The sequence below is a fragment of the Rhinopithecus roxellana genome, chromosome 1 (assembly GCF_007565055.1).
Source record: "Rhinopithecus roxellana isolate Shanxi Qingling chromosome 1, ASM756505v1, whole genome shotgun sequence".
NCBI classification, from domain to species: domain Eukaryota; kingdom Metazoa; phylum Chordata; class Mammalia; order Primates; family Cercopithecidae; genus Rhinopithecus; species Rhinopithecus roxellana.
The window spans coordinates 57,436,918-57,462,898 of NC_044549.1; the positions used below are offsets into that span (position 1 = coordinate 57,436,918).

A 25,981-nucleotide genomic window follows, 5' to 3' on the forward strand; every position below is an offset into this window, starting at 1 on the left:
GCTGAAGTAGAAAAGTCACAGCAAAACCACGCCTGTGTCTTCCTCCTGCCTCGGGGCCGAACACCTTCCTTCCAGGTACGTGGCAAATATCTCCAAAAGCCCTGCCGCCCGCCAACACCCCTTCAAGTGCCCAGTTCCACGGAGGCGGAAGCGAAGCCCCCGGAAAAGCCGGTTTGTCCGCCCTGTGTTCTTTAAATAGGGTAGACGACCTTGGAGCGCCCCGCCCCCTACCGCCAAGGAAGGACACCATTGGCTCTTCCCGGAGGCTTCGCTCTCATTGGTCAGCGAGTGAACGCCGACCTGCAGACGCGGTCCTAAGTTTCTTTTGGTTTCCGGTGTCTGTGCGATGGCGGCTCTGGACTCCCTGTCGCTCTTCACTGGCCTCGGCCTGAGCGAGCAGAAGGCCCGCGAGACGCTCAAGAACACGGCTCTGAGCGCGCAGCTGCGCGAGGCCGCTACTCAGGTGCGAGCCCCTCTGCCCCCGGCCTGGTTTGCGTACCAGGCTGCAACGCAGCGCGGGGCGGGGTCCAGATCCCGACCTGCCCTGCTTGTCCTGCTCTTTCCTCTCACTGAGCGCGGGGCTTCTCTCTTGACCCCTCTGACCCCAGGCTCAGCAGACCCTGGGTTCCACCATTGACAAGGCTACTGGGACCCTGTTATATGGCTTGGCCTCCCGACTCAGGGATACTCGGCGTCTCTCCTTCCTTGTAAGCTACATAGCCAGTAAGAAGATCCACACTGAGCCCCAGCTAAGCGGTGAGACCCCTACCTGTCCTGCCAGTTCGCACCAATGCCTCCCTTCAGCCAAGACCCCTGTCTTCCCTTTTTGCCAAGTCCTCCAGTTTCTTCCTAGACACCTGGTTCTGCACAGGCACTGAGGCATGGAGGGGGTGGCCTATGGTGAGACTGACAAGGGAACTGTCAGGGTCTGAGGGGGATCCACTCTCGACACGTGCTTCTTTCTTCCCTGTGTCCTCTAGGGTGGTGGTGCCAGGGCTTAACTTTTCTTTTTTCTTTTTTTTTTTTTTTTTTTTTTTTGAGACGGAGTCTTGCTCTGCCGCCCAGGCTGGAGTGCAGTGGCCGGCTCTCAGCTCACTGCAAGCTCCGCCTCCTGGGTTCACGCCATTCTCCTGTCTCAGCCTCCCGAGTAGCTGGGACTACAGGCGCCCGCCTCGTCACCCGGCTAGTTTTTTGTATTTTTTAGTAGAGACGGGGTTTCACCGTATTAGCCAGGATGGTCTCGATCTACTGACCTCATGCTCCGCCCGTCTCGGCCTCCCAAAGTGCTGGGATTACAGGCTTGAGCCACCGCGCCCGGCCAGGGCTTAACTTTTCAGGAGGCCAGACTGTCCTTCGAGTTTCATGAGCTTGGGACCCTATCTGTCCACTTCTTGGAGCAGAGATGCCACAAACTCACGGGCTCTTTTTTCTCAGCTGCCCTTGAGTATGTGCGGAGTCACCCGTTGGACCCCATCGACACTGTGGACTTTGAGCAGGAATGTGGCGTGGGTGTCATTGTGACCCCAGAGCAGATTGAGGAGGCTGTGAGTCTTTCCCCAGGCATTGTCTGCCTCCCCAGTCCTGGCCATGGAAAGGAGTGGCTCAGTTTCCCTCCCCAGGAAGACCCAGAGTGAGGGTGTGGGTTCTCAGAATATCTCTAAAGGTGGCTTTCCTGAACCACATGGTGTGGCTTTCTGCAGGTGGAGGCTGCCATTAACAGGCACCGGCCTCAGCTCCTGGTGGAACGTTACCATTTCAACATGGGGCTGCTGATGGGTGAGCAGTGCCTGGAACGGGGCTATATTGTTCTCTCTGGTCATGCCTTTTCTTCTGGGCACAAGTGAGAGGGAGGTGGGGGAAGGAACAGGAGTCACTTAAAGTGGTCTGGCTGGGCTCAGGCTCTGGTTCTCGTGGTCAGCCAGGACCTTTCCTTGGAAAGGAGGTGGGGGGAGTACTTTTTGCTTTTCTGCAGCTCCTTGTGCCTATGCTTCTAGGAGAGGCTCGGGCTGTGCTCAAATGGGCAGATGGCAAAATGATCAAGAATGAAGTGGACATGCAGGTGGGCATGCTTCATTAAGCTGAAGCTGGCAAAGGCTGGTATGAACAGGGCCTGGAATCCACTAAGGGATAAAAGGCAGGAGGAGGGCTGGGCATGGTGGCTCACACTTATGATCCCAGCACTTTGGGAGGCCAAGGCAGGAGGATTACTTGAGCCCAGGAGTTCAAGACTAACCTGAGCAACATAGAACCCATCTCTACAGAAAATTTAAAAATTAGCCAGACATGGTGGTGTATACCTGTAGTCCCAGCAACTTGTGGGGCTGAGGTGGAAGAATTTCTTGAACCTAAGAGGTCAAGGTTGCATTAAGCTCTGATTGCACCACTGCACTCCTTCCTGGGGTACAGAGTGAGACCCTGTCTCAAAATCAACAATAAAAAAGGTGGGAGAGGGCTGGGCATGGTGGCTCACGCCTGTAATCTCAACACTATTGGGAGGCTGAGGTGGACGGATCACGTGAGGTCAGGAGTTCGAGACCAGCCTGGCCAACCTGGTAAAACCCCATCTGTACAAAAAGTACAAAAATTAGCTGGGCGTGGTGGCGGGCACTTGTAGTCCCTGCTACTCAGGAGGGCTGAGGTGGGAGAATTGCTTGAATCCAGGAGGCAGAGGTTGCAGTGAGCTGAGACCGCGCCATTGCACCTCCACACTGGGCAACAAGAGCAATACTCCAGTCAACAAGAGCGAGAGCATTTTAAGCTAGCAGACCCACATAAGAAGTGGTGGGATGGGCTAGGTAGGATCTTTCGGTCAGTACTGGTAGATAGGCCAGGAAGCCTTGGGTGGGTGGGTAGGATCAGTCAGGGGCTCTTTGAAAGAGGATACTCCTGTCCCTGCCTGACTCTGGTCTCTGCTCAGGTCCTCCACCTTCTGGGCCCCAAGCTGGAGGCTGATTTGGAGAAGAAGCCCAAGGTAGGGCTGGGCATGGCCCTGAGTCCCTGAGGGTGAGGTGAGGTATGGTGAGACTTCAGGTTGGGGAAGGAAGTGTCTGACCACAGTAATCCCAAGACCCTGTCCAAGAGAAAATTTGATGCCATTTTCTGAAGCACCTGGGACTTCTTTCAGGTGGCAAAAGCTCGGCTGGAAGAAACAAACCGGAGGACAGTAAAAGATGTGATGGAGAATGGTGAGAAGCTTGAGGCTCCTGTCACAGCATTCAGCTCCCTGACTCTGAGCCTCCTCAGAAGAGTCCTTACAGGCTCCTCAGGCACTTGGCTTACTCAGTACCCTGACTTCTGTCTCAAGACTGGGATTCCTGGTGTTTCCTTTGTTCCCTTTGCCCAGAGACTGGCATGAGAGGCCTCAGATGTCTGGCTCTAGATCTCTCTGGAATTGAGGGAAGAGGGGTCTACTCAGTTCTGTTCTGGCTGTAGGATATGGTAAATGTATCCAGAGGACAAGTTTTCCTTGTTTTGTTCCCCACAGGTGAGACTGCTGACCAGACTCTGTCTCTGATGGAGCAGCTCCGGGGGGAGGCCCTTAAGTTCCACAAGCCTGGTTAGTGGGCATGTCAAAACCCTGGGGAGGGCTGGATCTTGGCAGCAGCTCCTATAGTCAGGCCCCTAGGGTCAGAGGCTTTGGCTGCAGCCTGGTCCTTAGGCTTATTCTGGTCCTGGCAGGTGAGAACTACAAGACCCCAGGCTATGTGGTCACTCCACATACCATGAATCTACTAAAGCAGCACCTGGAGATTACTGGTGGGCAGGTATGTGGGAATGTGGTCATGTGAGCTTGTGCCATCAAACACCTGCCTGAGTGCCTGGGCTGCCTCCACACTGCCCCATCTCACCCATTACCATGGCCTTCCTGGGAGGGAACTTCTGTTTCTTTAGGGTCATCTGAGCTCTGACTTTATTTCTCTTTTCCCATCCCCCTTATTTTAGGTACGTACCCGGTTCCCGCCAGAACCCAATGGAATCCTGCATATTGGACATGCCAAAGCCATCAATTTCAACTTTGGTTATGCCAAGGTAAGCATGTGTCTAGGCACCTGGCAAGCAAGATGACCACTAGAAGTTCCCATGAGTGGATACCATGTCCCTGCCTTGCTGTCTGCTCCCAATAATGTACCCAGGTGGACAGACACCACGGAAAGGAACCACATGTGTGACAGATACCTAGGAATCTATTGAGCTTATTGGAATAAATAGCTCCCTCCCTCTGAGGAGTCAGTGAGTTCAAATTTGGGGGAGTTGCCAGTGGAGTCCCTAGGCCTAGAAAGATGCTATGCTGTCTGTCCCAAGTTGGTGTACGAGATGCCTTATCTAGACATTTAGATGCAGGAAGGTGAGAAGCTCTTGAAAGCATTTTTGATTCTGACATGAGGCCAGGTGGGGTGGCTCACGCCTGTAATCCCAGCACTTTGGGAGGCTAAAGTGGGTGGATCACTTGAGGTCAGGAGTTTGAGACCAACCTGGCCAACATGGTGAAACCCTACCTCTACTAAAAATACAAAAATTAGCTGGCCATGGTGGCACATGCTTATAGTCTCAGCTACTGGGAGGCTGGAGGAGAAACCCGGGAGGTGGAGGCTGCAGTGAGCCAAGATCGTGCCACTGCACTCCAGCCTGGGCGACAGAGCGAGACTTCATCTCAGGAAAAAAAATAAATAAATAAATAAAATCTGACATGAGAGTGCTCTGTGAATATCCTAGTTTGATGAACAGCATTGTGGGGCTAATGGATGATGTGGGAGTTCACAGGTGGTGTAACTTTCCTAGGCCAACAATGGCATCTGTTTTCTGCGTTTTGATGACACCAACCCTGAGAAGGAGGAAGCAAAGTTCTTCAGTGCCATCTGTGATATGGTGGCCTGGCTGGGTATGGACTGGACAAAGCCTAGAAGGGCTGGTGGTTAGTGGGCCTCTCCTTGGACCATGGCCTACCACTGGTTTCTGGCTGGCTGCTCATACTTTGTCTCATTTTGCTCCAGGCTACACACCTTACAAAGTGACATATGCCTCTGACTATTTTGACCAGCTATATGCGTGGGCTGTGGAGCTTATCCGCAGGTAAGGCCAGGGCCATGACGTAGAGCTAGGCAGGCTGACTAGGTCACAGCCGTGCTGGGCACTCACACCCCTTCCCCACAGGGGTCTGGCTTATGTGTGCCACCAGCGAGTAGAGGAGCTCAAAGGACATAATACTCTGCCCTCACCCTGGAGAGATCGTCCCACGGAGGAGTCACTGCTGCTCTTTGAGGTGGGGTCCTAGAGGAACATCTGGGTTTGGGTGGGCCAAGGTGCTCAGAATGAAATGCCCCTGTGCTTAGAGACAGCCTGAGTCCTTGTTCTCCTCAGGCAATGCGCAAGGGCAAGTTTTCAGAGGGCGAGGCCACACTACGGATGAAGCTGGTGATGGAGGATGGCAAGATGGACCCTGTAGCCTACCGAGTCAAGTATATACCACACCACCGCACAGGGGACAAATGGTGGGTGTAGAATGGAGTGGGGTGGGGGGCTGTGGAGCAGGACGATAGGCCATGGGATAGGGCAGAGTAGGGCTGGATGGTAGGGCCCACTGCCTATGCCCCACAGGTGCATCTATCCCACCTACGACTACACACACTGCCTCTGTGACTCCATCGAGCACATCACTCACTCACTCTGCACCAAGGAATTCCAGGCCCGGTGAGGGAGCTGGGTCCATGGGGTGGTAGGGCCAATGGAATTCCAGCAGCCCTTCCTGTGGTCTCTGCCTGGTTCCAGAGCTGGCCAGTCCTAACCCTACTCTCTCACCCCAGACGCTCTTCCTATTTCTGGCTTTGCAATGCACTGGACATCTATTGCCCCGTGCAGTGGGAGTATGGCCGTCTCAACCTGCACTATGCTGTTGTCTCTAAGAGGAAGATCCTCCAGCTTGTAGCAACTGGTGCTGTGCGGTAGGTGTGGCTGTTTGGCTTATGAAAGGTTAATGGCATGCACTCCCAAAGGCCTTCTCACTAACCTTCTTATCCACAGGGATTGGGACGACCCACGGCTCTTTACACTCACGGCCCTGCGACGGCGGGGCTTCCCGCCTGAGGCCATCAACAGCTTCTGTGCCCGGGTATAGCCCAGCAGGTTGGGTGGACAGATTGAGGGTTGAGTGTGGCAGTTTGTGATTGTAGCTGTGACTGATGCTGAACTTTCCTGCCAGGTGGGAGTGACTGTGGCACAGACTACAATGGAGCCACATCTTCTAGAAGCCTGTGTGCGTGATGTGCTCAATGACACAGCCCCACGAGCCATGGCTGTGCTGGAGTCACTACGGGTCATCATCACCAACTTTCCTGCTGCCAAGGTGGGCCTGCCTCAACATGTGTGTTGCACGTGTGTGTATGTGTGTGTGTAGCTGGGGATACACTTGGCTCTGGGCATGGAGGTCCTCATGCTGAGTATGACTCATACCTGTCTCCTGCTATAGTCCTTGGACATCCAGGTGCCCAACTTCCCAGCTGATGAGACCAAAGGCTTCCATCAGGTTCCCTTTGCACCCATTGTCTTCATTGAGAGGACTGACTTCAAGGAGGTAAATGGTGGGGGTGGAGGGTCCCGTTTGCTGCTGGTCCTGGGAACCTTTCATCTCCTTATCGCTGTCAGTCCATCTACTTCCTGCTTCAGATGAACCAATCCTTGCCAGACATGGGGGTGGGGAAGCTTCACCACTTGTTTGACCCTTGCAGCCTCTTGTGTTTACCCCACATCCTATGTCTAGGAGCCAGAGCCAGGATTTAAGCGCCTGGCTTGGGGCCAGCCTGTGGGCCTGAGGCATACAGGCTACGTCATTGAGCTGCAGCATGTTGTCAAGGTGAGAGCCAGCTGCAGCCTTCCTACTGCAGTGCCTGCTGGGGCCAGGATGTGAGTGTAGCCTGCAATCCTGGTTGTGGTTCCTGGATCTAATTGCTGCTCCCCTCCCACTACTTCCAGGGCCCCAGTGGTTCTGTAGAGAGTCTGGAGGTGACCTGCAGACGGGCAGATGCTGGAGAGAAGCCAAAGGCCTTTATTCACTGGGTGTCACAGCCTTTGATGTGTGAGGTTCGCCTCTATGAGCGACTGTGAGTGAACAGAGATGGGGTGGGGGCAGGTACAAGATGCACATTGCCTGCTGTGGCTGTCCAGCTGGGGGTATGACCTTCACTCTGGCTGCAGATTCCAGCACAAGAACCCTGAAGATCCTACTGAGGTGCCTGGTGGATTCTTAGGTGACCTGAACCTGGTAGGTTCATGAGGTTTGGGGTTGGGGAGGTAGGCCTTCCTGGTTGGATGGTTGCCTGAGTTCCCTGCCTGCAGGCATCACTACACGTGGTGGAGGCAGCATTAGTGGACTGCTCTGTGGCCCTGGCAAAACCCTTCGACAAGTTCCAGTTTGAGCGTCTTGGATACTTCTCCGTGGATCCAGACAGCCATCAGGGAAAGGTGCTTGACTTTACCCGCTTGCTCTCATCGACAGAAGTGACAGTGGCTGCCATTCACTGTGCCAAGTGCTCTGGATATATTCCCTTAGTTAATCCACACCACCTGAGGGAGGTGGTATTCATATTCTACTAATGGGAAACTGGCACTGAGGATATTAAGTCTATGCACAAAATTTTGTATGAAGACTGCTTTTTTTTTTTTTTTTTTGAGACGGAGTCTTGCAGTGTTGCCCGGGGCTGGAGTGCAATGGCGCCATCTCGGCTCACTGCAACCTCTGCCTCCCAGGTTCAAGTGATTCTCCTGCCTCAGCCTCCCGAGTAGCTGCGATTACAGGCACCTGCTACCATGCCCGGCTAATGTTTTATATTTTTAGTAGAGAGGGGGTTTCACCATGTTGGCCAGGATGGTCTGGAATTCCTGACCTCATGATCTGTCCGCCTCGGCCTCCCAAAGTGCTGGTATCACAGGCATGAGCCACTGCGCCAGACCTTTTTTATTTTTATTTTTTTTTAATTATTATTTTTTGGGGCCTGGCATGGTGGCTCACACCTATAATCCCAGTACTTTGGGAGGCCAAGGCGGGCTGATCACCAGAGGTCAGGAATTCGAGACCACCCTGGCCAACATGGTGAAACACCCATGCCTACAAAAAAAAAAAAATATATATATATATATAATTATTATTTTTGATATCTTTCATTAAGGGAGCTAATAACCTTTCTTTTTATTTACTTTAGAGACAGGGTCTTACTCTTGCCCAGGGTGGTGTGAAGTTCTGCAATCATATCACTGTGGCCTCGAACTACTGGGCTCAAGCTATCCTCCTGCCTCAGTCTCCTGAGTAGCTTGAGACTACATGTGCACACTACCATGCCTGGCTAATTTTAAAATTTTTTGTAGAGGCGAGTTCTCACTATGTTGCCCAGGCTGGTCTTGAACTACTAGCTTCAAGCAGTCCTCCTGCGTCAGCCTCCCAGAGTGCTGGGATTATAGGCATGAGCCACTGTGCCCAGCCATACTGCCATCCTTTTTTTTTTTCTTTTTAATGAAGTCTTGCCCTGTTTCCCAGGCTGGAGTACAGTGGCACCATCTCGGCCCACTGCAACCTCCACCTCCCAGGCTCAAGCCATTCTCCTGCCTCAGCCTTCCAAGTAGCTGGGATTACAGGCACATGTCACCATGCCCGACTAATTTTTTTTTTCTTTTTTTTTTTTTTGAGATGGAATCTAACTCTTTCGCCCAGGCTGGAGTGTAGTGGCACAATCTCCGCCCACTGCAACCTCCGCCTCCCTGGCTCAAGCCATTCTCTTGCCTCAGCCTTCCTAGTAGCTGGGATTACAGACACATGCTACTGTGCCCGGCTAATTTTTATTTTATTTTATTTTTTTTGAGACGGAGTCTTACTCTGTCGCCCGGGCTGGAGTGTAATGGCACAATCTCGGCTTACTGCAAGCTCTGCCTCCTGGGTTCATGCCATTCTCCTGCCTCACCCTGCAGAGTAGATAGGACTACAGGCGCCCGCCACCATGTCCAGCTAATTTTTTCTGTTTTTTAGCAGAGACGGGGTTTCACCGTGTTAGCCAGGCTGGTCTCGATCTCCTAACCTCGTGATCCGCCCACCTCGGCCTCCCAAAGTGCTGGAATTACAGGCGTGAACCACCGCGCCCGGCCTAATTTTTGTATTTTTAGTAGAGATGGAGTTTTGCCATGTTGGCCAGGCTGGTCTTGAACTGCTGACCTCAGATGATATGCCTGTCTCAGCCTCCCAAAGTGCTGAGATTACAGGCGTGAGCCACTGTACCAGCCCACCCTGTCTTTCTTACTCCTTAAAGTAGGGGGCAAACATGGTGGTTATAATCCATATAAAACTACACCCTAGACCCCACGGTGGTTGTTATAGTCCATATAATACTACAGCCTAGAGCCCCATCCAGTCCCTTACCTAAAGTCACAAAGTTATTGAGGACCTGGGTCTCCTGACCCTTAGTCCCTTGGCTTCTTTGGCTTAAGAAGGTAGTTAGGGGGAGGTGTCTGGGGTGAAACCTGCCCAGGCCTCCCTGGTCTTGTTCTGGGTTGATGGTCATCCTTTCCCTCTGCCCTCCAGCTTGTTTTTAACCGAACTGTCACACTGAAGGAAGACCCAGGAAAGATGTGAGCTGGAAGCACTGAACCTACCTCATCCTCCTGGAGGTTGGGGCTACCTTCGCCACCCCAAATTCCATGTCAATAAAGAACAGCTAAATTCTTCTAGAGTCTGTGTGTTACCTCTGCACTTCTAGCTTCTGAGGGCCCTGGAGACATGCTGGTGGTGGTGGTATGGTTGGGGGACGGAGTTGTTCCTTTTGCACATTTTGTGAGAATGGGCTTTCCTAGAACAGAGTGGTACTGACAGCTTTGAAAGCACTGGTGCACTTTTTGGTGCTTAAAGGCAGTGGGGGCCTGGGTGGGATTCATACCCTCCACACCTGATCTGAGGGAATGGAGGGCTCTGGGGTGTTTGTCCATGGTTAGGACCTCTGTGCCAGAGGGATCTAAAAGGTTTGTTTCTGTTGGTTGAAGAAGAGAGTCCTAGCTCCCAGTCTGATCATTCAGCATGTAATTCTTTTTTTCTTTTTTTTTTTTTGATGTGGAGTTCCACTCTGTAGCCCAGGCTGCAGTGCAGTGGCTCGATCTCGGCTCACTGCAACCTCTGCCTCCTGGATTCAAGCGATTCTCATGCTTCAGCCTCTCAAGTAGCTGGGATTACAGGTGGGCGCCACCACTCACGAGTAATTTTTGTAATTTTAGTAGAGAAGGGGTTTCGCCAAGTTGGCCAGACTGGTCTGGGATTCCTGACCTCAGGTTATCCACCCAGCTCGGCCTCCCAAAGTGCTGGGATTGCAGGCGTGAGCCCCTGCGCCCAATCAACATGTAATTCTTTTTTACTTTTGAGACGGAGTCTCACTCTGTTGCCCAGGCTGGAGTGCAATGGCGTGATCACAGCTCACTACAACCTCCGCCTCCCAGGTTCAAGCAGTTCTCCTGCCTCAGCCTCTTAAGTGGTGGGGATCACAGGTATGCATCACCACACTCGGCTAATTCTGTATTTTTAGTAGAGACGGGGTTTCGCCATGTTGGCCAGGCTGGTCTCGAACTCCTGACCTTAGGTGATCCACCGCCTCGGCCTCCCAAAGTGTTGGGATTACAGGCGTCAGCCACCGCGCCCGGCCCATTCGGCATATAATTTTTGAGTGCCTACTACGTGCCAGGCACCGTGAGATGAGGCATACGTGCTGTGGTGGCCTTCCAAGTTCACGGGAGGGGAAATGGGTGACCATGCACTCTATGGGAGAGGTCACCCCAGGTCACCCTGGGGCCTGTGCAAGACTGGAAGAGGTTCCTGACCCAGCCTGGGCCTCAGAAAAGATTACTCTGACGAAGTGACTTCTGAAGGGAATCACGAAAGACTACGGGGAGTTTGCCAGGATAAGAGGAACAAGGGCAAAAGCTCCGAGGCAAAAAGAGTCTGGCTGGAAGCCCTCTGGAGGCAGTGTGGGATGCTGCTGAGGCCTGAGTGTGCCTGCAGCTTTAACGCCTTCCACATTTTCCCTGTATACAAACACTAGACTACCCGGGGGCCCGCTTTAAGGTGGACCCAACTGCTGAAGGCTGAACTCATATGGCAGCAGATGGCGGGAGTTCCAGATGCTGAGTCCTCCAGGAGGTGAGCAACCTAGAGGCTTTCCAGGCAGGGCACGCCTGGGGACGCCAGGCCCAGGACAGAAGCTTGTGGAGTCCACCTTAAGCGAGAGGCCGAGCCCGGCCAGGCCCCGCCCCGCGTGGGGGTGCTCGACCAAAGGAGGCTCTGGCGGGCGACGGAAGGTGGGTCCAAGGAGCTGGAGCCCTAGCCTTCCGAGGCTCCACTACTAGGCCAAGTCACGGCCCTAGCTCCACCCCACATGGAGGGACGTCCATGGGCGGAGCGAGCCGTCCATACCCTATGATCCACCATCCACTCTAGCAGCCAGAGGCGCGGCCAGCCTCCCCTGCTGAAGCGTTCACTTTAAGTCTGGCCGGGAGGCAGTCCCAGATCTCGCGGGATCCGACGCCCCGATTCTCGCGAGAGGAGCAATCGACTCCTATTGGCTGTGAGGGTTGAATGTAAGATGGCGCCCAGGGAGCTGTGAGGAGAAAACCCTGTCGGTCTTGGAGCGACGACGGCAGAACCAGGGTCCCTGGCGGTGCGGCGGGGCCGGCGGGTAGAGCGGAGGCGGCGGCGGCGGTGACGTCGCCGGGTGAGGGCTCCAGTGCGGGCGGGGATGCGGCGAGGCTGTGGGCCTGAGTCGGGGAGCCCACCCCACACAACGGCGGGCGGGGGCGGGCGGGCCGCTACCGCTGGGCCCTGGAAAGCTCGGGGCGGCTCCGGAGCCGAAAACGTTCCTGGGCTCGCGCACCCCGCCCTGTGAGTGGGGGAGGGGTGGGCCGGAGATTTGGGTGGGCGCGGCGCGAGATCGCGCGCTAGTGCGGGCGCGCGGCTGAGCCTGTTTTTACTCGCGGGCGCGCGCGCGCTGTGCGGCTCTGGGTGCGCGTGGCCGCCGACGTGCGCGTTCCCGGCCCGGATATCTCTTCTCTAAGAGCTGTGGCCCGTGGGCAAGAGCGGCTTTCCGTGGCGCGCGCCCTTCACAACCCCCCAGTTTTGGGGCGCGTGCTCTGATGTTGGGTGGCGGTGCCGCCTCGAGAGCGCGCAGGAGGCTTCTGCTGAGCAGATGGCCGGCCGAGGCTCGTTGCGCGGGGAAGGTTGAGGATTGGGTCCTTTCTGGTCTGGTGACGTTCCCGGGCATCCGTGGCCTCGGCCTGGAAAGAAACCAACCAGCTTTGAGCTGTCTGGCTTGCGGCTCCACTCCTCTGTGAGGGGGGCGAGATTGCCCGTTCTCCTCAAAGAATGCCGTTACTTGAGGTCCAAGTACGGTGTGAGTGCTTGGGTAGGGTGCTTCTGCTTCGGAAACCAAGCCCTGTTGGCTTGAGAGGGCAGTGAGCCCCTTCGGATTTCCTCACCTTGTACTGGGCTTTGTGCCGGGCAGGGAGGGTTAATATTAGAAGGCCCTTGAGTGGTACCTGCTTATCTTTCATTAGAAATTAATACGTCCATAAGCGCAATTCATACACGTCACCACTGTGCGCTCCGGAAGGGAATTCGCTTATGTGGACCATGTGAACTCCGAGCTCTAAAATGCCAGTTTAAATCCTTAAACGCAGGCTTTTCTTTTGCGTAGGTGGGAGGGGCTTACTTTAGTCTGTTATACTAAGGGCCCACCTTTGCCTCAGTCAAAAAGTTGACCTTAAACAAAATTGAACAACCTGAGAATCAGTGCTTTACCTTTTTTGAAATTGCAGAAATCTCCAGCAGAAATTACTAAAATCTGACAGTGTATCACTGTAAAAGTCACTTTTGATGTAGGATTTCAGTCCTTTTCAGTTCTTTTTTTGACCCTGCCACTGTGTTTTGGTGTCAAGGAAGTTCTAGGTTTGTCCTAGAGAAATATGCATCTCTATTTTCTAATACAAAATATCTACTAGTTTATGATTTACAGTCTTGCTCCATTAAGCTTAAGGAAAAGGAAGCTAAGAGGAAGTAAAATTAGCCAGCAGATTTGATAATGGTGGGGTAGTTCTTTCTAATGTACTGTATTTTTTTTGAAGAACAAAGTTAAAATTATTAATAAAAAGAGGCTGAGGATGGAAGGAACTTTTTTGTTCTATCTTCTTCAGAATATTAGAAGTCTTAAGAACTCAGGACAAGCAGCAGAAATACATGCAACATGGTGACTGGTGAGTTAAAATTGTTCATATGCTGGAAGTATGTGTGCACAGTTTTTTTTCTGGTAATACTGAAGCATTACAAATCCTGTCAATTATTCTGCGTGCTGTCTTCCAGAAACTGTTAGGTGCTGTAAACTGAAGATGTGGGAGAACAGCATCTTTGAATTCAGCCAGTTTGCTACTTGCGCAGTTTTCTCCTGTTAGGATGTAAGTCAGTGGAACCCGCATATTTAAGCGTGGCAAGGCATCAGCTTTTAAAAGGACCTAGATGGTTCAAAGAAAAGCTGTAGAGTTTTTCTGGAATACACTTAAAATTTTGATTTTTTTTTTTTTTTTTTTTGAGACGGAGTCTCGCTCTGTCACCCAGGCTGGAGTGCAGCGGTGTGATCTCAGCTCACTACAACCTCCTCCGTCTCCCAGGTTGAAGCGATTCTCCTGCCTCAGCCTCCCGAGTAGCTGGGACTACAGGCTTGTGCCACCATGCCCGGCTAATGTTTGTATTTTTGGTAGAGATGGGGTTTCACCATGTTGATCAGGCTGGCCTCGAACTCCTGATCTTGTGATCCACCCGCCCTTGGCCTCCCAAAGTGTTGGGATTACAGGTGTGAGCCACTGCACCCGGCCAAATTTTGATTAGTTTTTTAGGCTTGCTTGTTCTGGGTTATCTTTGTTTTTAACTATTAAGTTTGAGATCTTCCTTTTAAATTGGTGTTTATAAATAATGTTTCTCCAAGTTTGTCAACTAAGATTTACTTATTAGATGTCTTCCTTCGGGTCCTCTCTGATGAAGTATTCGTATACCTCTTTGAGAACCTCTGCAGTTCCACATCCTCTCTCCAGCTTATGTTGTCATTTCAAACTAAAGATCAAATAGTGGCTTTTCTTTTAAATTTGAATTGCTCTAGGAAAGTAACCAAAGTCAGGGGCTCTGGACGTGACTGTCTTTCTTTAAGGCAGCTTCAGAATCAGGGATGTCTTTCCTTACTTTGGATACGCTTTTTTTTTTTTTTAAATATGCTTTCTTTTAGTTTAATTAGTTGTGGTTTATATTTGATGTGCCGTGCTTCTTTTTTGTCTGCTTTTTAAATGGCCACTCTTGATCTGTAAGGGTCTCTGATTTCTGAATTAGCTTTAGAATTAGGTGTTACATGAATACCTGTTCTTTTTTATTATTATTATTATTTTTTTGAGACGGAGTCTCGCTCTGTTGCCTGGGCTGGAGTGCTGTGGTGAGATCTTGGTTTACTGCAAGCTCCGCCCACTGTGTTCACGCCATTCTCCTGCTTCAGCCTCCCAAGGAGCTGGGACTACAGGTGTCTGCCACCATGCCCTCCTTATTTTTTGTATTTTTTAGTAGAGACAAGGTTTCACTGTGTTAGCCAGGATGGTCTTGAATTCCAGACCTCGTGATCCTCCCACCTCGGCCTCCTAAAGTATGGGGATTACAGGCGTGAGCCGCTGCGCCCAGCCTAATACCTGTTCTTTTCTGTTATTCTGTTGCCCTGCATTTTGTTCCATATGTTTTAAGTCCTCTCCAGACTTTACTTAAATGCTTCCTTTTTATTTTTTCCTAGTTATTACATTAGATTGTGGTTTCTGTTATTAAATTGATGTGGCTGTGTGAAGACATGATAGATTAATTTCTTCCTTTGCTGAAAGAGGGAAGGTGTGCTCCTTTTGTCTCACTCTTCAGGCAAGGGCAAAACTGTAGGTAGAAATGGTGGCTGTGTTAGAAGGCTGTTTTTCTCTCTCTTTTTTTTTTGAGATGGAATTTAACTCTTGTTGCCCAGGCTGGAGTGCAATGGCGCGATTTCGGCTCGCTGCAACCTCCACCTCCTGGGTTCATGCCATTCTCCTGCCTCAGCCTCCTGAGTAGCTGGGGCTGCACATGCCCAACACCATGCTCAGCCATTTTTTTTGTATTTATAGTAGAGACGGTATTTCACTATTTTGGCCAGGCTGGTCTCGAACTCTTGACGTGATCTGCCCACCTTGGCCTCCCAAAGTGCTGAGATTACAGGCCTGAGCCACTGCACCCGCCCATGTTTTTCTCTTTCTTAAAATTTGTGAAATATTTACCCATGCATGTAAATTTAGGCGATCTCTGTACAATTTAATGAAAAATTATAAAGTAAATGCTGGCGAAACTACTACTTTTTCAAGAAATAGAACAATGCCAGTATCCCTGAACCCTTTGTGGGCCCCTTCCGGATCACAGCTTCTCAGGCCTTACAGACAGCTGTTATTCTGTGATCACATTATTTTTCTTTTTACCTTTACCATCTCCGTAATCCTTGACATAGTTTAGATCTGTTTCTTTTTGAGTTTTATATAAATGGAGTCATACTGTATTATGTTGTCTTAATACAATGTTTCTGAAATTTGTTCACATTGTGTGCAGCTGTTCATTCCCATTTTTTCATGTAGTCTGTTGTATGAATATACCATAATGTATTTATCCATTCCACTATTAATAGATATCTGGGTTGCTTCCAGGTTTTAGCTATTAACAGTGCTGCTGTGAACATTCTTCTATTAAGTACCCTTGTTAAAAAAAAGTTCCTGGCCGGGCACGGTGGCTCAAGCCTGTAATCCCAGCACTTTGGGAGGCTGAGGCGGGCGGATCACGAGGTCAGGAGATCGAGACCATCTTGGCTAACACGGTGAAACCCCGTCTCTACTAAAAATACAAAAAATTAGCCGGGCGTGGTGGCGGGCGCCTGTAGTCCCAGCTACTCGGAGGCTGAGGCGGGAGAATGGCATGAACCCGGGAAGCGGAGCTTGCAGTGAGCCGAGATCGCGCCACTGTACTCCAGCCTGGGCGACACAGCCAGACTCCGTCTCAAAAAAAAAAAAAGTTCCTTCATATACACTGATGGGTAAAATTGCTCAGGTTCATAGAATGGATATTTTCAGCTTCACTAGATAATGCAAGTGGTTGTGCCAGTTTACAGTCCGTCAGTATTTGGGAAAAATACAAATGTTAATTTCCCGATTGAAAATAGAACCATGGCCAGGCACAGTGGCTCACGCCTGTAATCCCAGCACTTTAGCAGGCCAATGCGGGCAGATCACCTGAGGTCAGGAGTTCCAGACCAGCCTGGCCAACATGGTGAAACCCCCTCTCTACTAAAAATACAAAAATTAGCAGGGCGTGGTGATGGGCGCCTGTAATCCCAACTACTCGGGAGGATGAGGCAGGAGAATCATTTGAACCTGGGAGGCAGAGGTTGCAGTGAACTGAGACTGGGCCATTGCACTCCAGGCTAGGGGACAGAGTGAGAATGTGTTTCAAAAAAAAAAAAGAAAATAGAACCGTGATGAAAATGCCCCTAAACCAGGGACTCCTCTGGCATAGGGCAGATAAATGGCCTAATGGAATAACTTCTATCACAAGCCCTGTAGTTGTGTAGTGTCCTTAAAAATAGAAATAGGGGGCTGGGCGTGGTGGCTCAAACCTGTAATCCCAGCACTTTGGGAGGCTGAGACGGGCGGATCACGAGGTCAGGAGATCGAGACCATCCTGGCTAACATGGTGAAACCCCGTCTCTACTAAAAAAAAAATACAAAAACTAGCTGGGCGTGGTGGCAGACGCCTGTAGTCCCAGCTACTCAGGAGGCTGAGGCAGGAGAATGGCATAAACCCGGGAGGTGGAGCTTGCAGTGAGCTGAGATCTGGCCACTGCACTCCAGCCTGGGCGACAGAGCGAGACTCCGTCTCAAAAAAAAAAAAAAAAAAAAATAGAAATAGGAGTGGAACACAGTAACTCGTGATTGCAATCCCAGCAGTTTGGGAGGCCAAGGTGGGAGGATTACTTGAGCCTAGGAGTTGGAGACCAGCCTGGGCAAGATAGCAAGACCCTGTTTCTGCAAAAAAATAAAAATAGCTAGATGTGGTAGCATGGGCCTGTAGTCCCAGCTACTTGGGAGGCTAAGACAGGAGGATTGTTTGAGCCAGGAGTGTGAGGCTGCAGCGACCTGTGAACGCACCACTGCATTTTATCCTGGGTAATGGAGCAAGACCCTGTCTTATTAAAAAAAAAAAAGACAAAAGGCCGGGTGCAGTGGCTCAGGGCATATAATCCCAGCACTTTGGGAGGACTAGGGCAGCCGGATCACCTGAGTTCAGGAGCTCAAGAACAGCCTGGCCAATATGGTGAAACCCTGATTCTACTAAAAATACAAAAAAAATTAGCTGGGCTTGGTGGTGTGCGCCTGGTAGTTCCTGCTACTCGGGAGGCTGAGGCAGGAGAACTGCTTGAACCCAGGAAGTGGAGGTTGCAGTGAACCGAGATGGTGCCATTGCACTCCAGCCTGGGCGACAAAGTGAGACTCCATCTCAAAAAATAAAAATACAAACAAACAAAACCCAGGCAAAAGAATAGAAATATGTCAGTCCTGGATGGGTGCGGTAGCTCACGCCTGTAATCCTAGCACTTTGGGAGGCCGAGGTGGGCGGATCACGAGGTCAGGAGATTGAGACCATTCTGGCTAACATGGTGAAACTCTGTCTCTAAAAAATACAAAAAAAAAAAAAAGTAGCTGGGCGTGGTGGCGGTCGCCTGTGGTCCTAGCTACTCAGGAGGCTGAGGCAGGAGACTGGCATGAACCCGGGAGGCGGAGCTTGCAGTGAGCCGAGATTGTGCCACTGCACTCCAGTCCAGCTGAGATCATGCCACTGCATTCCAGCCTGGGTGACAGTGTGAGACTCTGTCTCCAAAAAAATAAATAAAATGAATACATTCACATGGAAAAAAAAATCAGTTTCCATTGTAAGGAGTCATATTTATCATATAAACATATGGAGTTATTTCAAAGAAGCATGGAAGACATACTTCTTTTTTTTTTTGAGATGAGCCTCGACCTCCTGGGTTCAAGCAATTCTTCTGCCTCAGCCTCCCAACTAGCTGGGACTACAGGCATATGGTACCCTGCCTGGCTAATTTTCATATTTTTATTAGAGACGGGGTTTCACTCCTATTGGCCAGGCTGGTCTTGAACTCCTCACCTCGTGATCTGCCCACCTTGACCTTCCAAAGTGCTGGGATTTACAGGCATGAGCCACTGCACCTCGCCTATTTTATTTTTATTTATTTATCTATTTATTATTATTATTTTTTGAGACAGAGTCTTGCTCTGTTGCCCAGGCTGGAGTGCAGTGGTGCGATTTTGGTTTACTGCAACTTCTGTGTCCCAGGTTCAAGTGATTCTCCTGCCTCAGCCTCCCTAGTAGCTAGGACTACAGGCACCATACCTGGCTAATTTTCATATTTTTAGTAGAGATGGGGTTTCACCATATTAGCCAGGCTGGTCTCAAGTTCCTGACCTTGTGATCTGCCTGCCTTGGCCTCCCAAACTGCTGGGATTACAGGCGTGAGCCACTGCCCTGGGCCTATTTTATTTTATTTTTTTTGAGACAGAGTTTTGCTCTTGTTGACCGGGCTAGAGTGCAGTTGCGCAATCTCGGCTCACTGCAATCTCCGCCTGCTGGGTGTAAGCAATTCTGCCTCAGCTTCCCAAGTAGCTGAGGTTACAGGTGCCTGCCACCATGCCTGGCTAATTTTTGTGTTTTTGGTGGAGGTAGGATTTCACCATGTTGGCCAGACTGGTCTCGAACTCCCAACCTCAGGTGATCTGCCCACCTCAGCCTCCCAGAGTGCTGGGGATTACAGGCGTTAGCCACTGCACCGAGCCCCATGTGAATGTGTTCAAACTGGACTAAGCTATGAAGAGCCATTGTTGGAGTAGATGTGAACCTTGAGGGGCCTCAAAGCCCAAGGAAGAGGTAAGGTTCTGAGGCAGCTCAGACTTTCTTCTTTTAGTCCATCATGGATTGTTGACTCACTCTGCAGAGCCATACAGGGGGCCCAAAAGAGGCATCAGGGATAAGAAACCCAAGAAAGTGTGAAGATCTTCCCTTGGTACCTAAACGGAAAAAAGAAAAAAATTTGCAAACAGACCTATATAAATGTAATAGACTGTTGTTTTGGAGTAACCTTTGTCCATGGTACCATCTTATGTTCTAGTAATAAAATAATAAAAATAATAACTCATGTAGTGAAGAATTGCCATGCATCAGGCACTATGTTAAGCTCCAGTAGAAGGAAATACAGAGGAGCCAGGCGCAGTGGCTCACTCCTGTAATCCCAGCACTTTGGGAGGCCAAGGATCACGAGGTCAGGAGATGGAGACCGTCCTGGCTAACACGGTGAAAACCCGTGTCTACTAAAAATACAAAAAAATTAGCCAGGCGTGGTGGTGGGCGGGATTCACCCACTAGTCCTTGCTGCTTGGGAGGCTGAGGCAGGAGAATGGTGTGAACCTGGGAGGCGGAGGTTGCAGTGAGCCCAGATTGCACCACTGCACTCCAGCCTGGCTGACAGCAAGACTCTGTCTCAAAAAAGAGAAGGAAATACAGGGGAGATATCAGTGATGAATTTGAATTTATACCAGCAAAAATGTCCAGGGTCTATTTAAGGGAGTGCTGGTTTTCCTTTATTTATTTGTTTTTTTTTACAAAGCAGCTATATTTAAAAGCAGTTAGAAGTAAATGCTTGTTTACAGACCTCATACACCCCAAGAGCATTAGAGTATTTTCTGTTTTTATTATTAGTCTCATCAGAGTCCCAGAAATTGGGAACACTCAAATATCCTCATGGCTGCATGTTTTTCAGAAATACTTTATTTAATTTCTTGACTGCTTCTTACTAAGTCTTTTACTTGGAGCTAAGAATCTTTTGTCTCTTTTAGAAGTTTCTCTATTTCTGTTTATTACAAAGGCTCAACTTTTGTGTCTTATGAGTGGCATCTTGAAGTTAAGTCTTCGTTATTTTGTACAAGTTTTTGGTATTTTATTGTTTAGTTTTTCTTTCTTTCTTTTTTTTTTTTTTGGGATAGAGTTTCGCCCTTGTTGCCCAGGCAGGAATGCAGTGGCATGATCTTGGCTGACTGCAACCTCCGCCTCCCGGGTTCAAGCAATTCTCCTGTCTCAGCCTTCCGAGTAGCTGGGATTGCAGGTGCCCGCCACCACGCCCAGCTCATTTTTTTTTGTATTTTTAGTAGAGACGGGGTTTCACCATGTTGGTTAGGCTGGTTTCAAACTACTGACCTCGGGTGATCCACCCACCTTGGCCAAAGTGCTGGGATTACAGGCATGAGCCACGTCGTTCAGCCGGTTTAGTTTCTGTCAAATTTTGAAAGAAAATCATACTATGATCAACCAGAATTGTTTATGTGTCTGTTACCATTCCTGCACTATAGCCACTGTGTAGAAAAAGATGAGTTATTTATTTATCTATTCATTTTTTGAGACGGAGTCTGGCTCTGTCACCCAGGCTGAAGTGCAGTGGCACAATCTCACCTCCCGGGTTCATGCCATTCTCCTACCTCAGCCTCCCGAGTAGCTGAGACTGCAGGCGCCCGCCACCACGCCCGGCTAATTTTTTTGTATTTTTAGTAGAGACGGGGTTTCACTGTGTTAGCCAGGATGGTCTCGATCTCCTGACCTGGTGATCCCCCCGCCTCGGCCTCCTAAAGTGCTGGGATTACAGGCGTGAGCCTTAGATTAATACAATTTGCGGAAAATTCAGAGGAGTATTAAACAGGAAGAAACTTAAATACTCTGGTTCCATCATCCAGGCATAACTACTGTTAGCATTCCTTTTTTTTTTGTTTTTTGAGGCGGAGTCTCACTCTTTCCCGAGGCTGAAGTGCAGTGGCGCAATCTCAGCTCCCTGCAACCTCTGCCTCCTGGATTCAAGCGATTCTCCTGCCTCAGCCTCTAGAGTAGCTGGGATTATGGGTGGCTGCCACTATGTCCAATTAGTTTTTGTATTTTTAGTGGAGATGGGGTTTCACCATGGTGGCCAGGCTGGTCTCACAATCTTGGCTGGATGCTATGGCTCATGCCTGTAATCCTAGCACTTTGGGAGATTGATGCTGTGGATCACTTGAGGTAAGGAGTTCGAGAACATCCTGACCAACATGGCGAAATCCTCGTCTCTACTAAAATACAAAAATTAGCTGGGTGTGGTGGCGGGTGCCTGTAATCCCAGCTACTTTGGAGGCTGAGGCAGGAGTATCGCTTGAACCCAGGAGGCGGAGGTTTCAGTGAACCAGGATCGTGCAACTACACTCCAGCCTGGGCGACAGATCAAGACTCTGTCTCAAAAAAAAAAAAAAAAAAAAAAAATTTAGGCTTAGTGGCTCACGCCTGTAATCCCAGCATTTTGGAAGGTGGAAGCAAGTGGATTACCTGATGTTAAGAGTTCGAGGGCCGGGCGCGGTGGCTCAAGCCTGTAATCCCAGCACTTTGGGAGGCCGAGACAGGCGGATCACGAGGTCAGGAGATCGAGACCATCCTGGCTAACACAGTGAAACCCCGTCTCTACTAAAAAAATACAAAAAACTAGCTGGGCGTGGTGGCGGGCGCCTGTAGTCCCAGCTACTCGGGAGGTTGAGGCAAGAGAATGGCGTAAACCCGGGAGGCGGAGCTTGCAGTGAGCTGAGATCCGGCCACTGCACTCCAGCCCGGGCGACAGAGCGAGACTCCGTCTCAAAAAAAAAAAAAAAAAAAGAGTTCGAGACCAGCTTAACCAACATGGCAAAACCTTGTCTCTACTAAAAATACAAAAATTAGTCTGGTGTGGGCTGGGTGCAGTGGCTCACGCCTATAATTCCAGCACTTTGGGAGGCTGAAGCAGGTGGATCATGAGGTTAGGAGTTCAAGACCAGCCTGGCCAAGATGGTGAAACCTTGTCTCTACTAAAAATACAAAAATTAGCCGGGCTTGGTGGCAGGTGCCTGTAATCCCAGCTACTCAGGAGGCTGAGCCAGGAGAATTGCCTGAACTTAGGGGGCAGAGGTTGCAGTGAGCCAAGATCATGCTACTGCACTCCAGCCTGGGTGACAGAGTGAGACTCCATCTCAGAAAAAGAAAAAAAAATTAGCCAGGTGTGGTGCTGCCCACCCGTAGTCCCAGCTACTTGGGAGACTCAGGCAGGAGAATTGCTTGAACCCAGGAGGCAGAGGTTGTGGTGAGCTGAGATCACGCCACTGCACTCCAGCCTGGGCGACAGAGTGAGCCTCCATCTCAAAAAAAAAAAAAAAAAAAAAAATTGAGATAGTGATGGTTTCCCTGTGTTGTCTAGACTAGTCTCAAACTTTTGGGCTCAAATGATCTTCTTGGGCTCAGATGATCATCAGCCTTCCAAAGCATTGGGGTTACAGGCTTGAGCCACCATGCCCAGCCTGTTAACTTAATTGCTTGCTTATTTACTTATTATCTATGAATAAATGATAGAGTCTCACTCTGTCACCCAAGCTGGAGTACAGTGGCATGATCATAGCTCACTGCAGGCTCAAACTGCTGGGATCAAGCCATCCTTCTGCCTCGGCCTCCCAAGTAACTGGGACTACAGGTGAGAGCCACCATGCTCAGCTTAGTATTGACATTTTCTAATGGTTTTATAGAATGTTTCCTACCTCAAGCTTGTTTGTCTTTTAAATTGTTAATATTATTTCTAAGAGATAGAATCTCACTGTGGTGCCCAGGTTGGAATGCAGTGGCTGTCCACAGACAGGACCCTGCTACTGATCAGTACGGAAGTTTTGACCTGCTCCATTTCCAGCTTGGGTCGGTTCACCCCTTGTTAGGCAACCTGGTGATTCCCTGCTCCCATGAAGTCACCATATTGATGCTGAACTTAGTGTGGACACCTGATTGACATAGCACACTACAGCCCAGAACTCCTGGACTACTCAAGCAATCCTCCTGTTTCAGCCTTCTGAGTAGCCGGGACTGCAGGCATGCACCATCATCCCAGCCCCCCTCCCCCCCTCCTTTTTTTTTTTTTTTTTTCGAGACAGAGTCCCACTCTGTCTCCAGGCTGGAGTACAGTGGTGCGATCTTGGCTCACTGCAACCTCCACCTCCCAGGTTCATGCGATTCTCCTGCCTCAGCCTCACGAGTAGCTGAGATTACAGGCATGCTCCACCATGCCCAGCTAATTTTGTATTTTTAGTAGAGATGGGGGTTCTCTATGTTGGTCAGGCTGGTCTCAAACACCCAACCTCAGGTAATCCGCCTGCCTTGGCCCCGCAAAGTCCATGGTGTTAGGATTACAGATGTGAGCCACTGCACCCGGCCTTTTTTTGTTTGTTTGTTTGAGATGGAGTCTTGCTCTGTTGCCCAGGCTGGAGTGCAGTGGTGCAATCTCGGCTCACTACAAGCTCCTTCTCCCAGGTTCACACCATTCTCCTGCCTCAGCCTCCCGAGTAGCTGGGACTACAGGCACCTGCCACCACGCCCGGCTTATTTTTTGTATTTGTATTTTGTGTTAGCCAAGGTGGTCTCGATCTCCTGACCTCATGATCCACCCGCCTTGGCCTCCCAAAGTGCTGGGATTACAGATGTGAGCCACTGCACCAGGCTTTTTTTTTTTTTTTAATGAAAGGCTTAAAGAATGGATTTTGGTGGTTTATAGCAAGTAACTTTTTGAAGCTTTTATATTTTCTGACAACTGAATATCTAGCTTATTTGCCTGTTTGCTCAGGAAATAAATTTATATTTGGACTAGTGTTTCTTATGGTAACTTTTTAAAGGTACTATTCTAGAAATACTGACTGGTAGGATTTATCTGGAGATGACATAGGCAGCAGAATGATTTTTATCATATCTTTGGAACCTTAATTGACAAAAAATACCTTCTGGACTTTGGTATGAAATGTTGTATTCTAAAACTAAAATATCGATTAAATAGAAGTTATTTTCACTTAGCTAAATGTTTGTCTAAAATAGAGGACATGTTGCTGGGGGCAGTGGCTCACGCCTGTAATCTTAGTACTTTGGGAGAGTGGGCAGATTGCTTGAGACGAGGAGTTTGAGACCAGCCTGACTAAACACAGCAAAACTCCATCTCAACTGAAAATACAAAAACTAGCCTGGTGTGGGGGCAGGTGCCTGTAATTCCAGCACTTTGGGAGGCCAAGACGGGCAGATTACAAGATCAGGAGTTCGAGACCAGCTTAGTCAACATGGTGATACCCTGTCTCTACTAAAAATACAAAAATTTGGTGGGCATATTGGCGTGTGCCTGTAATCCCAGCTACTTGGGAGACTTAAGGCAGGAGAATTGTTGGAACCTGGGAGACAGAGGTTATAGTGAGCAGAAATCACGCCACTGCACTCCAACCTGGGCTACAGAGCAAGACTCTGTCTCCAAAAAAAAAAAAAAAAAAAAAAAGAAGGCTTCGGCTAGGCATGGTGGCTTACGCCTGTAATCCCAGCACTTTGGGAGGCTGAGGTGGGAAGATCTCTTGAGCCCAGGAGTTTGAGAACAGCGTGGGCAACATGGCAAAACCCTGTCTCTGCAACAAATAAAATTTAGCTGGGCGCGGTGGCACATGCCTGTAGTCCCAGCTGCTTGGGCGGCTGAGGTGGGAGGATCAATTTAGCCTAGGAGGTTGAGGTTGCAATAAGCCAAGATCTTATACCACTGCACTCCATCCTGGGCGACAGAATAAGACCTTGTCTCAAGAAACCAACAACAGAAAATTGGGGGTGTGGAACTTTAGTTTCCTGATCTTACATAGAACTCCATAGATACTCCAATTTTTTTGTTTTTTTAAGACGGAATCTCACTCTGTTGCCTAGGCTGAAGGGCAGTGGTACAGTCTCAGCTCACTGCAACCTCCATCTCCTGGGTTCAAGTGATTCTCCTGTCTCAGCATCCTGAGTAGCTGGGATTACAGGCATGTGCCATCATGCCTGGCTAATTTTTATATTTTTAGTAGAGGCAGGGTTTCACCATGCTGGCCAGGCTATTCTCGATCTCCTCCTGCCCTCAGGTGATCCACTTGGCTCAGCCTCCCAAAAAGTGCTGGGATTAGAGGCCTGAGCCACTGCACCTGGCCAATACTCTAAAAATGAGTCTACAAGTAGAGGCATAAAGGTATGATGTGATTGGTAGGGTTTGGTGAAAGGAGGGTGATTTTTAGGTTTTTTTTTTTTTTTTTTTTTTTTTTGAGACGGAGTCTGGCTCTGTTGCCCAGGCTGGAGTGCAGTGGCCCGGTCTCAGCTCACTGCAAGTTCCGCCTCCTGGGTTCCCGCCATTCTCTTGCCTCAGCCTCCCGAGTAGCTGGGACTACAGGTGCCCACCGCCACCTTGCCCAGCTAGTTTTTTTTGGTTTTTTTTTAGTAGAGACAGGGTTTCACCATGTTAGCCAGGATGGTTTCGATCTCCTGACCTAGTGATCCGCCTGTCTCGGCCTCCCAAAGTGCTGGGATTACAGGCTTGAGCCACTGAGTCCGGCATTTTTAGTTTTTTTTTTTTTTTTTGAGACAGAGTCTCGCTCTGTCACCCAGGCTGGAGTGCAGTGGCCTGATCTCAGCTCACTGCAAGCTCCGCCTCCCAGGTTCACGCCATTCTCCTGCCTCAGCCTCCCGAGCAGCTGGGACTACAGGCGCCCGCCACCTCGCCCGGCTAGTTTTTTGTATTTGTTAGTAGAGACGGGGTTTCACCAGGTTAGCCAGGATGGCCTCGATCTCCTGACCTCGTGATCCGCCCGCCTCGGCCTCCCAAAGTGCTGTTTGGTTTTTTATGTATAATTTGTTTAGGCTTTTTTTTTTTTTTTTTTTTTTTTTTGAGATGGAGTTTCACTCTTATTGCCCAGACTGGAGTGCAATGGCATGATCAAGAACCAGAGGTCAAAGCATACTTAGCTGCTT

The 25,981-nt window shown here is 49.9% G+C and overlaps 2 protein-coding genes across 7 annotated transcripts in view; both read left to right on the forward strand.

The window, feature by feature from the left end:
- Window positions 1-218: 218 nt before the first annotated feature.
- On the forward strand, window positions 219-9,707 carry QARS1 (glutaminyl-tRNA synthetase 1). 3 transcript variants are annotated; one of them, XM_010370014.2, is made up of 24 exons: window positions 219-463; window positions 609-756; window positions 1,435-1,544; window positions 1,701-1,776; window positions 1,995-2,059; window positions 2,918-2,971; window positions 3,125-3,185; window positions 3,485-3,556; window positions 3,679-3,764; window positions 3,943-4,029; window positions 4,780-4,879; window positions 4,992-5,070; window positions 5,152-5,260; window positions 5,359-5,489; window positions 5,596-5,688; window positions 5,802-5,939; window positions 6,019-6,106; window positions 6,197-6,340; window positions 6,464-6,568; window positions 6,755-6,847; window positions 6,967-7,094; window positions 7,189-7,255; window positions 7,330-7,455; window positions 9,560-9,707. In XM_010370014.2, the coding sequence occupies exons 1-24, from the start codon at window positions 347-349 to the stop codon at window positions 9,608-9,610; spliced, it is 2,328 nt and encodes a 775-aa protein (XP_010368316.1). In that variant the 5' UTR covers window positions 219-346; the 3' UTR covers window positions 9,611-9,707. The 3 variants fall into 3 exon arrangements, with proteins under 3 accessions (XP_010368316.1, XP_010368326.1, XP_010368332.1); XM_010370024.1 differs by having other exon boundaries at window positions 5,359-5,456; XM_010370030.2 differs by lacking the exons at window positions 219-463; window positions 1,435-1,544 and having other exon boundaries at window positions 631-756.
- A 1,572-nt stretch (window positions 9,708-11,279) lies between these two features.
- QRICH1 (glutamine rich 1) overlaps window positions 11,280-25,981 on the forward strand; it is a 67,224-nt gene continuing 52,522 nt past the window's right edge. Inside the window, exons 1-3 of one of the 4 annotated variants that reach the window (XM_030913557.1) lie at window positions 11,570-11,729; window positions 13,204-13,263; window positions 13,370-13,461. The gene's annotated coding sequence lies outside the window, so the exon portion shown is untranslated. Of the gene's footprint in view, window positions 11,730-12,064; window positions 12,403-13,203; window positions 13,264-13,369; window positions 13,462-25,981 lie in introns of those variants that run through there. The other 3 variants (XM_010370050.2, XM_030913524.1, XM_010370041.2) reach the window with 3 other exon arrangements.